This window comes from Nesoenas mayeri, assembly GCF_963082525.1.
Source record: "Nesoenas mayeri genome assembly, chromosome: 3".
NCBI lineage: Eukaryota > Metazoa > Chordata > Aves > Columbiformes > Columbidae > Nesoenas > Nesoenas mayeri.
In genome coordinates this window covers 40,415,910-40,430,786 of record NC_137544.1, presented here as the reverse complement: position 1 = coordinate 40,430,786, position 14,877 = coordinate 40,415,910, and the positions used below count along the sequence as shown (strand labels likewise).

Sequence of the window (14,877 nt, the reverse complement as noted above, 5' to 3'; positions counted from 1 at the left end):
TTTAGGAGAGCTGTAGTCGCCTGAAGGGTAGGTGCATCCAGGTGCCTAAGTTAGATTGTTTGGATCCCATCCAGATCTATTTCTGAAATAGAAGAGTAAAAAGAAATTTTATTTTATTTTGTTCTTTTTAAAGCTGTAACCAACTAATGATGTAGCTACGTTGCATGATCAGTTGTGGTAATTACATTTTTAATTACTTTACCCTTAGGACCTGATTCTGATCTTATTTCCATTGGTATAACACAAGGATAACTTAGATAAAATCAATGCAGCTAAACTAAAATATAATTGATGAGAGGTCAGAATTGAGCCCTAAATGGTATGCTAAAAGTGGAACTAATCAGAAAGCTAAATGGGTTTATAATTTGTGCAATTGACATTTTCGTAATCTAAATCTCCAAGAAGTTAACCTTCGGATATAGATCTTGAGTTTCCCTTAGAGCCTCATAGCATTCAGGGAAGTAAGGCCACTAGAAAGTCTGTAAAAAGATGATGATTCTTTACAGCTTTAAAAACCACGTAGTAAGTTCTTTCATTAAGTGATTCATGTCTTTCCAGTTTAATAAGTTTCTGAATCAGCCAAGTCTTTGTGCAAAATTTTCCAGTTAACAGAACGTGGAGAAGCATTGTACCGTAGCATGTTCTCAAATAACAAAAAAACTCCCTCAAATCGAATGTGATTTTAAGTAGTAAGGAGATTTTAGGAACCAATGTCTACTCAAATCAGGAATATTTAAGGTATTTTAGAAATCCTGTTTAGAATTTAGTGTTTGTGTAATAGATGGTAGGGGTACACTTTTTAAAAATCATGCCAATTTATCGTACATAGTTGTGTAAGTCCTAGAAATGTGTTATTCCTGTTTCAAGTTTTAATATTATTGATTACCAAAAAAAAAAATATATATATATATATATATATAAACAAACTGAAGATATTTTCATGCAAATTTTGTATATTTTATTGTTAAGTAAATATGGGCATTACCTCCAAAGTAATTATTGCTGCTCAGTAGGCAGGTGTTGATTTATACTGCATATTCAGACCAATCAGCTGTCTTCACTTTATGAAATATGTTCCCCCTTAGATAAGGGGTTCTCCTCTGCTTTTGTTTGACAGAATTTTTTTAACAACTCACGCATACTTCCAAAATTATTTCATTTGGGACAATCAGGATTGTGTCAAGTAGGTTCTTTTTTCCAGTTGTCAGAATGTACGTGAATTTTTATACTTCAAGGGAAATTTTGAATATTGTATTTATGTCAGTGGCAGTTCTCCACAGTGGTGACCTCACTCTGGTCAGTGAAACTGCTGCTTTCCACAAGCCCTGACCGAGGGAGCCATGGACTGACTGCTGTGCCTGACCTTCCTCTCATGAACATGACTTTCACTCCTGCACATAGTCACTAACTTCAGGCTTGTTACTTCTGATATTTATCACTATATCAGAGAATCCCAGAAGGATATTTATGTATCTCCTTAAATTCTAGAGAGTTACTGCTTTTTGGGGGAAGAAGTACAGGTTCATAACATGAAAAAAAAAATAAAAATGCAGGCCATATTTTCAAGGAATTCTTCCCGTGTTCCCTGCGAATACCACCCATGCTGCTTTCAGAAATATGTCTGTCGTTAGCAGTGCCATTATAATGCATTTCACAGGAATTTGGAAGGCTGGAACAGAAGTTGCACGCATTTTAGCAATGTTAGTAGGGTAGTATTTTTTCCCCACTGAACAATTATGTCTTTGAAAGCATCAGTTTGATCAAACCTTTGGCGCAATGGTAATTATTGTTTTGTACTGACATCTTTATAGAATATTTATATGCTTTTCTGTTAATATTTGATCAACTGTTTTTCTTTTTTATTTTTTTGGCATGGCACTATGTTTCCAGATTTTGGTTGGCTATATGTGAAACAAAATGCTTTGTTATGGGGCTGGAATTCATTCAATTGTCTCTTGGGCATCATACACTAAATAAACATAATTGTACCAGTCTGCAGGCCTCCAAAGCCACTGTTCTAATCACCTCATAGCCTCCAGCAAAAGCAACTTTTAGTTTTAGAGAAATCAAACTAGGGTGGCAATATTAGCTATACAGTAGCAATAAGAATGTGTTAAGGTGGTTTTGGATTTTTTTTTCCCATACGTAGCATCCTTGAAGCTGATATCTTTTTGTGACTGAATAGATGACAGCATGAAATTCAATTACAGCAGACAGTCTCAGTCATTACACCTGTCTGCTTCCAGAGGAACGTATTTGTAAATTGTGCTTTATCCTTCTGTTCCCTAAAACCTGTGTCTGTAATTGACACTTGCCAGCAGAGATGGCTGGAGACAGAAGGAGAACATAATGTGTCTGAGTAGCTCACCAGGGAAAAGCATATCCTCATCTTTGGAGAGGTCTGTGGTGTTTTGTTTTCTTTAATGAAGAATAATACCTGTGTGTCCAGGATTAACTGCAAGGCTGGTGGCAGATGTTTCTGTTGAAAAAAAAAAAATGTTATGAAAGATGAATTGCAAAAGAAGGCATGACAAAAGAAAAACCTAATTAACATAGAAATATTTCTTCTGCAAAAGAAAACAAATGCTTCAGGAGAACAAAAGCCCCTCTCTGTTATTTGTTAGGCTGGTTTGTTACTCTAACACATTTGTAAGAATCAGGTTTGTGCCTGACATGTCAAAACTTACTCACAAAGCAAGAGTTGTGGATACCATGGGAGTCAATATTGTCACTTGCTACGCAACTCAGCATCCGTTCAGCACTGATTGATGCCCAAGTTGCCAGTTTTGGAAGAAATGGCATACAGACATGACAATAATATTTGTTCCATATGTCAGGCAGGAGAAACGGGGGACTTCATAGAATGGGTCTAGATGTAGACTCTGAACAGAAAAAAAACCCACAAAACATGATAGACAAACTGTCAACCCTGATCTTTCTAAATTGTTTCGTTTCTTTCTGGTAAGTTCTATTTCTTTTTATCAGTTTCCCTCCCCAGAACTCAGCCAGAATAGACAGCATATGAAACTGATAAAGCTGATGACTTTTGAGCTTGATGAAGGAATTACCAAACCATTAAGTATTTTAAATGCATCAGCTATATAAAAGATATGGACAATTAGTAAATCGCTACATTTTTGTAAGAATGCTATCTGAGCATAAGTTTTCTTAAAACTTTGCTAATGACATTAGGGGAAATCAGAATGCATTTGTTGTTTTTACTACTTTTTTTACTTACATTTATTAATTGATTTGTAAAAGTATTCAGGGAACTACTGCTTGTGTTCCTCTCTGTAGATCAGCAGGTAATTTGAGTTTCTCAACCACAAAAGCAATGGCAGAAAATGAAATGGAGTAATGCAGTCAAGTATTACTTGACTACATTGCCTGTTACCATGTACTCAGGACATCCCCAAGTGGCCCAAAGAGCCATGTGTGCTTCTGCTCATGGCTTATAGAGCATTGTAGGCACACTGTGCTGTATTTATGAGCCGGAAAGTAAAGTGTGTCAGAGAGGAAGTTAAAATGGCTTCTCTGTAGGATATTGTTAGTGTAAAATATCTGATTTATTTGGGTCTCTTTTTGAATGCTGCAGCTTGTAAACACAGTGGGGAATTTCTCTGTCATTGATCCAAAGCAATGGGTACTAATGGCATAATACAGTGGTACTCAATAACCTTTTATCATGGCCTGCTTTGTCATGTGGAGACTTAACTGAGGGGACAGAAATACATCGTAACAAAAAAGGAAGTCTTATGAATTTCCATCTATCTATTTAATAACGTGCAGTTTAAAACCACCTGTTTTGTTCTATAGTTTTGTTGTTGTTGGTTTTGGTGTTTTGTTTGGTTTTTATGGGGGGGTTTATGAACTCTTACTAAAAACAATATGAAAATTATTGTGCATATTAGTGTAAACATGAAGATATATGTAGACTCTTTTTCTGAAGAATTCAACAAACAAGTTGTGGCAGATGTCTATCATGGCTTGAGTAGCACTGCCACATTACAGTGCTCTAATTTTTTTTTTTTTTTTTTCCACACTAAGCTTTTCATATTTATGGGAAATTGAATAAACAAATAAGGGAAATGTCTACACAGTAAAGTCTTAAAATTTGCCCAGTACTTGCAAACCCTTGTCAAGATACTTGCTTCAGACAAGCGTCAAAACCAGTGTGGGTGCACATGCTGATCCCAGGCCCCTGACAGAGCTAGCTGCACTCCCTCCAGATGTCATATTTAGTAATTTCAGCAATTCTAATGTCTAAGTTTCCCTTCAGAGCAAACCAGAGCATAGTGTGAGGCCAGGTTGTGACTTCATTTACACACTTTCTCTTGGGAGAAAATTAGTACACAAACCAGTGCAGAAGGGTGCCACTTGGGTAATATCAGTGCAGCATTGTTAATAGAGTATCTTGAGTTTTGTATTCTCTTCCTGAACAACTATTTAAGAGCTAACAACAGTATAATTTTCTGCTACTATTTCCATATATGTATACATGGGTTCATTTTGCATCTGTTGTTGGTAAAATGCCAGATTCCAGTCTCACTTAAAATAGATGTAGAGTCAAAGCAACTCTGTTATATAAAGATTTCTGCCAGGAAAGGAGACAGCAAAGACACTTTATAAAAAGGTAATAGAGGAGGTTATAACCATTGGGATGCCGATATCTCCATTTTTTCCATGGTTTGCATCTGTTAGCAACGTCCCCTTCAGGCTGAATACCCAAAACACCCCACAACTGCTGTAAAATGTGGTTGCAGAAAAATGATGTTAATGCTTCATGTAATGTAAAACTTACATTGGACCCTAAGATACAATTTTGCAGGGATATAAAAATTTATCTTTTTGCTGCTATATGAAAAGCCAGTGGTTTTGAGTGACTATGTGTATCTTCATGATATTAAAAGCAAAGAGGTCAAAAGCCAAGACTTTTTTGTCCTTTAGGAAGTGTTGTAAGGGTCCATTCTATGAAAACGAAAGTGTTAGTGCTGGTTTCAGCAAGTACAAGGTGAAGTTCAGATTGTCTTAAGCACATTATTGCTATTATAAAATAAAGAAGTATAAAAAATAGTTAAGGAAGGCTGATAGCCCATTAATTCATTAGTCTTTGTATAACAAGTGACAAAACTGGAGTTGCAAACATATGTTTGGTAGCATTTGTTGATAAGGAGTTTGGTCTTACATTGGGAGCCTTTACTCATGTTCGTTTCTAAAACATTCTGTATGCAGTGGGACTGCGGGATTGAAACCCTTATTTTTGAGGATTTTTAGTGGTTTGTTTTATGCACATATACTACTGAACACCTGGAATGTTTCTGCTAGAGAGACTTTTTAAAAAGTATAAAATTAAAGGTCTCCAGAACTGATGTTGTTGCTGGAATTGAGACACATTCAAGATGCAGAACTTTAAGAAATATCAGAGAGATAGTTAGGTATCTTTCTTTTGCTGAGTTATCATCCTTTTTTCAATAAAAGTGTGTTATAGTTCATTTTGTGCTAGCAATTGGTGCATTATGCCTAGTTCCTTGTATATGTGAACGTCCATCTTCCCATTTTCATTTTTCAGTTTTTATTGTTTTGGTTTAGTATTGTATTTTATTTTGGTTTGTTTGTGGTTTTGTTGGGTTTTTGTTTGTTTGCTTGTTTCTGATACAAAGTACAAAAGATTTAATTTTGCATATATCTTTTTCTTTTGGAAAGTACACTGTGGATCAAGGGAAATGTTAGGGATAAGAATCAGAGAATAGCTACACATAGAGATTAAAGGCATGAGAAATTTTATAACATTTTCAGAGGACTCTGGACTAAAACCAATGCCTTCCAAAACAATCAGTACAGCTTTCTGTGTATAAATATTTGCACACATTAATAATATACCATATGGGTGGATTACCAGTATAGATGTAACACATCAGTCTACCAGATGCAATATTCTTTCTGGAGTAGAATATTTATTTGAAATATCCTGTTCTTTTTGACACCTCAGTTTTAACTTTTTCTATAACTTGATCTGAAAATGATGACCAGCTTGAAATCTATATAACTTGAAGGCTTTATCAGTAAAGCCCAGCAGAGTTATATTTCTCTGTGGCTGCGATGTTGAAACCTGGTGAAAAATCAATTTTTCCTTTTGCTGAATGGTATATATGAATCATTTAAAAAAGGTGAATGAGTGTGCTGAGTGCCTGTCATTCTCTAAGTACTTTCTTATGCAGCATGTGTAGGTACATCTGCCTGTTAGCCCTGAGAGGCTGTGTGTGTTTGATGCATTGGATGTTGTGTCAGCAGGAAGGAGAAAAAGAAGAGATGAGGTATATCAGAAAGAAAGTTGATAGCAAATGGTGTTTTGAACAGCCTGTATCCCCCAGTGTAATACATTATGGAAATAATGATTCCAACAAGTGATGCTTCTTTGTAACCTGAAGTGATGCAGTAGGGATTATGCATGCTCAAGTCATTCAAGACTGAGTACTTAGTTATCTAGAAATACTGTAAGAAGTGTCTTCACCATGAGCGGCTTTGTTATAGATGCAATGGCAAGAGCTATAATACTAAATGAAACAAACAAACAAACAAACAAACAAAACTCACAACAACAACAACAACAACAAACCAAAAAAAAGGCAAAAAACAAACAAAAAACCCCCAAAAAACTTAAACAGCTATTATTATTAATAATATTATTTTTTTAATTATGATTTTAATAGAGTTATCTTTTTTGTGGTTTAATAGCATATATTACCTTGTATTTAGGGATTAATTGAATCCTTTAACTCATTTTCAAGATTGCTCAAACGTAGTTGTTTCAAAACCATAAATAGTTTGTTAGCTGATTTACAAAGCTAGGCAATAAGAAATGGGCTAAAGGTTTAAAATGAGATGTGATGAAGCCAGAACAAATAAAACACGAATGCAAAACAGTCTGCAAGAAAGCCACAGAGAGAATACAGAGGAAATTATTATATTTGAATAAAGAACAATACACTTCTGACCTGTACAGTCTCATTAAGCAGAGATCAAGAAATGCAACCCAAAAGGCAGGAGAAAGATAGCATATACATCTAGCCTGTAGCATCAATAGATTGGCTTATGTGGTTGCTCTAGTTTACAGTGATTTTCTTGCAGTAACAATAGGCCAGTGTACCTTGCCAGAGAAGGATACTCTGACTTCAACTGATTTGATGATTCCCTTCTTCCCCCGACAAATATAGAGACAAAATAAGCTGATGTAACTAACTGCATTTTAGGAATATCATGTGTTATGGGAATTACATACAACTTAATCATCTTCAGAGGTACCAACATATAGAGCCTGCAGGGTTGAACATTCTCTTCTTCCTTGTGTGGTTCTTCTACCAATGAAAAGTAGCACAACATTTTAGTTTGAGGGAAAGAGGGCAGAACCCAAAACACAACCCCCCTCTCCAAAAAACAAAACCAAACAACTAAAACTAGATGCCAAACCAGCTTTTAATCTGACCATTCTTGAATGAAAGGAGTATTAATTGACAGATTATTTATTGTTGAGTGCATTTATTTAAGAGTTTTAAATACTGTCTTGCAATGTCTATAAAGCACAAAGATTTTGTTTTGAAAATTCCTTCAGAATGGAATATGCCTGTTGTGCTTTGTAGAGATGTTAAGTAGGAATCTCACATAGTATATTTCACATCCCTGATTAAAATCTTCTGCCTTCTCTATTCCTCCTTCTCTGCATTGCTGTTTCTTCCCCACATACACAGAGAGGGTTAACTAATACCAGAGGAAGCAAATTCATTTTGCTTCACTGCTTAAAAAAAATGAATGCTATGACCAACGGAATGAAAAAATTTGATAAGCTAAAACAAAAGGCAGCAAACGTTGAGAACAAACTCCAGTGACCTAGGTAACATATTTTTTTTGCCATGATAAGTATGAACATTAACGATTTTAGGCATCTAAAATGTAAAATTAGCAATTTGAAAACATTTATCTGAATGAGATAGAACATTATACGTGAAACATAATGACCTCTCTGAAATTCAGCCAGGATGCTGTGCTACTCATTTAGACAAAGAAGACAACTAGTTAATCAAGGCAAAGAAAACTAGACAGAGTAAATTAGTTTGCTGCATTCCAGACTCTTAGCTACGAAAAAGAATATATTTTGCTAATTAGAGAGTGAAAGTTCTGTAAGCTTTTAGAAAGAGAGTGCAAAAAAAGCGAAAGAGAGAGATCCTGGCTTTGGAATGATGTATCAAGTCGTGGTGTTTGCATGATACGATGTTGTGATTTTATCAGTTGGGCAGCCTATGTTAAGGGGTCTTCAACTCTGGTTATATTAATCACATACAACATAATAATTCCTAATGAAAATTATCATGCATGGCTTCAATCCTTAATTTTCATGGACATTTGGAGCCTCTAATGAAATGTAAATAAATTTAATTTAAAAACCTACATGAATATATGTTATAATAAAAAGATTAGAAATGTCACAATTAAAATAAGAAGTTAACAATCAAATTTTAAGTTTTTTAGAGAATTATTGTCTCAGTTGTGCTATATAACTTTTTAGTTACCACTGTATTTTTATCCTTAATGCTACAGGAGTGTGCATTCTATGTATTTTATTTCTATGTTATTTAAATAAAGTGTGTACACTAAAGAACATTGGAGTGAAAGTTATTCTAATTAGACTCAAAGGGAATGGTAAAAGAGAAAGTGCAGTTCACCTGCTTGTTGCATGGGATAGGAACCCTGTGTTTTCTGAAGACTGTACGTCATTTTACATAGTGAAAGCTTTATATACAGTTCTGAAACGAGGTTGTTCTTTTTTTTACCTAGAAAAAGATTTAAATTTTACAGTACTTTTGTTTGAACATTCCAGTGTAGAACCAGTACTAGATTATACACTTGAAAATATATAAATAAATTTATCTTGAATTTTCTTTTCCTGTGTCCGAATTTGCTCTGTGAATATGACCAAGGTCCTGTACACATAAGTGTCATTTTGCTTTTAACTGTAGGGGACTGAGGATCAAGTCCTCTATCTTTTGCATGAGCACTGTTACACCCTTGAATTATTCACATAGAATTGAAAAAGAACAAGATCAAGTTCTGCATGGTTCCAATGCAATAGATTTTTTTTTTTTTTTTTTTTAAAGAGCTAGGTTTTGAGAGGACTTTTGTGCTACATTCATAGAGGCAGTGTGTATGTTTGAGAATAAGTATGATATTAGACCTCCTTTACAACCACACATCACCGGAAATTCTGCCCTCCTTTTTTGATAAACAATGAGATAAACCGAGGTAAATGAGGTAATGCAGTAAAGCATGAGGTAAATGAGGTAAAGCAAGTTACTTTTTCAGTCGGTCACATTTTATTAAATTATCTCTTAAACATTTTTAAATGACAGTCAATGGCTCTATAGTGATTGTACATTGTTGACTTTCTTTAATTTCAAAAGGTGCTTATTTGTTGGTGATGTTTATTAGGAAACTCTCTGTGTATGTGTGCACACGTGTGAGTGTGCATATAGGTATGTCTCTGTAGAGTGAGGTGAAGGAAGACAGTGACCCCTTTATTTCATAAGATCTACTTCTTCAGTTGTCTCACACTTTAAAAAAATTCAAGACCAAATATAGAAACTTGAGCTGTAAAGAGTTAATGCCTTGGAAAGGTTAAATTAAAGAAAAAGTGGGGGTTTAGTCTCTTAACAAAGCTGTTTTCATCACCAAGTCATGCCATAATCAGATAGTGCAACAGGTTATTTTTTTTAAGCAGAATTGGAATAAGTTATATGAACATAATCAGCCTAAAATGTGATTTTGTTTCCAAAACATTATTTTTCTTTTTATGCACATTTCAGTAATAAATATTTAGACTCTTAATTTACTACATCTCAATCTAAAAATCTACCTTGCTATCTTAATCAGAATTAATTTGCTTAATTGTTATTCCTATCCCATTAATCTCAGTTTTGCACTAACTTGAATAATGCCACTTTTTGCTGTCTGAACTTTAATTCGATTTCCATTCTAAGTTTATGAACAGTAATAGGGTCCTGCTTGAATATTCATTAGCTTTGAATTGTGAGCTATGAAAAAGAAGTGCTTTCTTTTACCTTAATGAAAGTGGCTCAGCATGGGGTGGATCAGTAGTGACATTTGATTTTAGGCATCCAACAAATTTGCTTTTTATTTATTGACACATCTTGTCCAAACAGCTCCCTCGCAAGTTAGTGGAGTAATGAAAGAGCGAGTGCTGCAAAGGAGCGTGGAGCTTTCCTGGCAGGAACCAGAACATCCCAATGGAGTCATTACTGAATATGAAATCAAGTATTATGAGAAAGTAAGTGCTAAGATTATCTCTAATGTACGACAATGTGCTGTTTGCTTTGTTTTGGCTTGCTATGTTGTGGAACAATGTTAAAGCCATCAGCTATCAACTATCCTGTCTCTTCAAAGTCACAGTGATTTTGCTTGTTTTTAGAAACTAGTGAATCCCTACAATTATTCTTGTTATCATATGTCCCACATATTGTATTTTGGTATCCTAACAATGGAATATCCACTTGAAATCTGGCTTTTTTTCCCACTTTTTTTATTGTTAAGTCGGACTTGGATATTTTACCACAATATTTGTCATTTTCCCATCTCTTCTACATTGTGTATAAAGCTTGTTTCATTTCCTTCTATGTCACTGTAATTACAGTCTTGAGATAATCTATGAAATACAACACTTTGACTGCATTTGGTATTTCCTTATGAGCTGGGCCTCTTTGACTTGATGTCTGAAAATTTCCAAAGCAGTCCCTACAGTTTCAGCTGATAAATATTCCTTCTTTATCCTTTTAAATAGTCCCAGCATTGTGAGATTTATTTTTCACTTGTTGTCTCAACACAACAATGAATTGAGGGCTGCTTTTCAATAGTAGATGAAGTGATCTCTGTTTCTGGTAGAGTGAAATTGCAATCTTATTGATGTCAGTCGGAGTTTTGCCATTCATTTCAGTGTGTCTAGGGCTTCATTCGTGATAACTTTGAAGTACTCCAGAATAAAAACATTCCGACAAGCATATAAGTAGGGCCACATGCAACCGTAAGCTGGATGAAAGCAGAGAGAAGGCAGGTTGTGCAGCTGTGTGTTTGTCATGGGACCCAGACTAAGTGTGGCTCCTCCAGATTCCCTGGGAAACTTATTGTAGCACATAACATATTCCTAATTTTTATAAAGCATTCTGGGAGAAAAAAGAAAGAATAAAAATACAAAGAAATGAACAGAGGAGCTCCTTTGTGATCAATTGTGAAGATATTTCATCTCTGCAAAAAAAGGTAATATCACCTCTATATCAAGAAGACCATGTCTGCTTCCCAGTTAACATAGAATCAGGTAAATTCAGACCAGATTGGATCTAATATCAAGTGCCACATCTAATTTTCAAAGCTGAATTGTACACACATAGTTATCAAAAGATCTTTATATGATTTGAGAGAGGAGTAAAATATTTATTTGTTGATTCTAACCTTCAGTTTAGGTTATTCATTTTAATGACTTTTATTATAAAATTTACCAGATATGTACAGATAGCTAAACAATTATTTTAAGGGAATTGTAGTAATTTTAATAGTAACTTTTGTCCCTCAAGCATGTGTGTGTGTGCATACACACAAGTAAAGTCCATACATTTAAAAAAAAAAGTTTGCACATTTACCAAAGGCAAAAATGTTCTCCCACCCTCCACCCCCCAAAAGAACAAAACAAAACAAAAAACCACCTCAACCAACCAACCAACCAAAAAAACCTTCAAACCTTTATTTTTAATATGCAGATTGATTTCCAATCTGTTACAATAAAATAAATAGGTAATGAAAAATTACAGAAAAATGCTTAAGATACTAGATATTTCATAAAAGGACGACTTCCAGAATGTGACTTTTTTCTATTTTTCCTGTATATTCATGTTACTTTACATAAGCAGCAGAATTTCTTTGCTAGTTTCCTATGTTTGCAAAGACAAGAACTGATGTTAAACTTGTTTTGTAATGGGAGGAAACCTACCAGCACTATACTTGTTAAAGTGAAATTAGTAAAGGAGAATAAGAAGCTCATCCTACAGTCACAGCTAAACTAAACTATGTACCTTTTAATTTGGGGAGAGAATTTCAACACAAATACTTAAATGCTTGCCTTCCTTCCACAATAATGCTATTCAGCTCGAAAATTGCTGCATAAACTTCTTGCTCAGAACGAGAGAGGCAGTTTGTGTGTTGGCCCATTAATTTAAAAGAAAAAAAATCAGGTTGTTTTAGAGCCAAATTAAATCAAACATTTATGTGGTTCCAAAATGTTCTGATAAGTGTTTTTTTCACCTCTCACTTCTGGCTACGACTGGAATGGAAACTGCCTGAAATCTCTCTAGTAAGCCTGTCCTGTGAGATTTCTAGCACGGGTTTTTTATTTCTTTGTTATTTATTTTTAATGCAAGAACTATTGGAAATTCAAATAAGCCCCATTTATGCATCAAAACTGAAACTCTGAAATTCCACTGTGGCTTACAGTCCCAAACATGACTGTTTATGGTTTCCACGCACTTGTTTCTCATCTCTCAAGCATTCTTGTTCTTTTTCACATACCAACATACTTTCCACCATGGTCCTTACTTACAGATGATTTAAACCGTCCTGGAGAAGATATGAAAAATTGCTAGTCAAGCCAGCAGGCTTACTGAAATGACAGACTGGACAAGACCCAGGAGATGCCATGACTGAATCTCAGAAAAGAATCTTATATGTTGTATTTAACCCTGTATTTCAGCAAAAGCCTTTGCTGCTCTACTGTCTGCAAAGGGGAAGGTTCTCTATAATTTTTAGCTGCTGAAGTGTTATTGAAATGAGTTACAGATTTATTCCTTCCCTCTGTATCTGTCTCATTATCACTGCCTCGTTCGGCTCATGCTTCTCTGGTCATGCGTTGCATTCAGATGGTTGGTTAATTCATCTCTTCTGCCCTTCAAATCAGGGTTGCATCTGCCACCAAAAATCAACAGGGCTGCACATATCTATGCTGAAAGATAATCTGGATCAGTAAATGTGATGAATAAGTAGAGCATTTTGAATACTGTAATGATCTGTGATGCAGCTTTTCTAGTATTTGAAAGTGAGTTATTGCTCATAGATTTTGTATTCTTACTTCTCCAGTTTCGGATGGTGTCATACTGAGCTTCTTTCCCTGGGTTCTCCTTGATTTCATAGGGTTAAAACCTGAAAAAAGACTAAAAGCCAGAGAAAAACAAACAAACAAGCAAAACCAAAACAAAACAAAAAAACACACACAAAAAAACCCCAAACCTAAATGAAAACTGACTTAAGTATATCAGAATTTTGTGCAAAATCCAGCCATTTATACATTGACATTACTGTTCATTTTAAAGGTTTTGGAAGGTAACAAGGCAAGATGTTATGACCATGAAAAATACAGATTTCCCTGTCCTTGAACTGTTTAGACCCCATAGTTTCCCCTGGAAATCTGAGGTGAAACTATTTACTTATCAAAATTTCTCAAAATGTAACCGGAGCCAAAGAAACATTTTATATCTGGATGTTCTATGAGTAACAACATGAGCATCCCATTTGAATTTTATGTTGCACTTAGAGCTCTTCATTTCATTGACAGTGTTTTGTAATACTCCACAGAGTATGTTTTATTTCTTATTTTGGGAAAAAAAAAAACATTCAACAAATTGAGATAAACTACCCAGGCTGGCTCTCAATTGCTGATGTGCAACCATGATAAAATCTGACCTGTAAATGTCATTTAAACTTTTGTCTTATTGTTTGCAGGATCAAAGAGAAAGGACCTATTCAACAGTGAAAACCAAGTCCACTTCAGCTTCTATTAATAACCTAAAGCCAGGAACAGTGTATGTTTTCCAGATTCGTGCTTTTACTGCTGCTGGTTATGGAAATTACAGCCCCAGACTGGATGTTGCCACACTTGAAGAAGCCACAGGTGAACAATTAGATTTATTGAAAGTTTAACACTTTCAATAGAAGTAGCAAGTAAAGCAAGACAGGAAAGAGTCATAGGTAATATTATTAAAACTAGAAAGAATGAAGTTCTTCAGGAAGGTGGATTGCTCTTGCTGTATTTTGAAGAATAAGCTTCAATTAATAGTTTTACCACAGAACTACAGATTATACTCTCCTAACTAGCTGGAAAGGATTTGTAACATATCAGATTCTTCTCCTCTGATGTCCTTGTAACATCAAGAAAAGATTTTTTCATTCAAATACACACCTCTTTCCCTCCACAAGAGAAGTGAGTATGGTGACCTGAATAACTCTATTAGATTCTTCTGTAACTGGGTAGAGCAGGGAAGAGGAGATTTCAGCCCACAGAGGCATCTCCAGGTTGTTTTTTCCCTGTTTGATTTCACACACAGAATCACAGAATGTTAGGGATTGGAAGGGACCTCAAAAGTTCATCTAGTCCAATCCCTTGCTGGAGTAGACTCTTCATAGTTTTGTTTATGTGTGTGTCTTGTTTAAGCTGTATGTCCATCCTCAGTGTCTTTTGAGTTCATTGGCTAGTTTCAACTTGATTTAATAAAGAAACAGAAGTCTCAAAGATACTAGATTTCTCATATAATAATGTGTAAACTATGTAAAGGAAAAAAAAAAAACACCTCTCCAAAACTCTCACAAAGGAAAGTATGAAGCTGAAGTACAAACTCTCTGAGTACAGTGCACCAGAGAATGTGGCTGTGACATCTCAGCAGAGGGATAACACTTCATGAGAGCTTGCTCTTTCCTTAATGCTGAAACCAATTTTGTTCCTTTATTTGTCTAAAAATGACACTGATACCTGTTTTTCTCACTAATGTAGATATG

General features: G+C 35.0%; 1 protein-coding gene across 4 annotated transcripts in view; it reads left to right on the top strand.

Moving 5' to 3' along the window:
* EPHA7 (EPH receptor A7) overlaps nucleotides 1-14,877 on the top strand; it is a gene marked incomplete at both ends in the record, with an annotated part of 159,046 nt that overhangs the window by 108,964 nt on the left and 35,205 nt on the right. For all 4 annotated transcript variants that reach the window (XM_080341817.1, XM_080341814.1, XM_080341816.1 and 1 more), the window contains 2 exons: nucleotides 10,212-10,336; nucleotides 13,828-13,996. In XM_080341817.1, coding sequence (XP_080197943.1) covers nucleotides 10,212-10,336; nucleotides 13,828-13,996 — 294 coding nt within the window. The remainder of the gene's footprint in view (nucleotides 1-10,211; nucleotides 10,337-13,827; nucleotides 13,997-14,877) is intronic.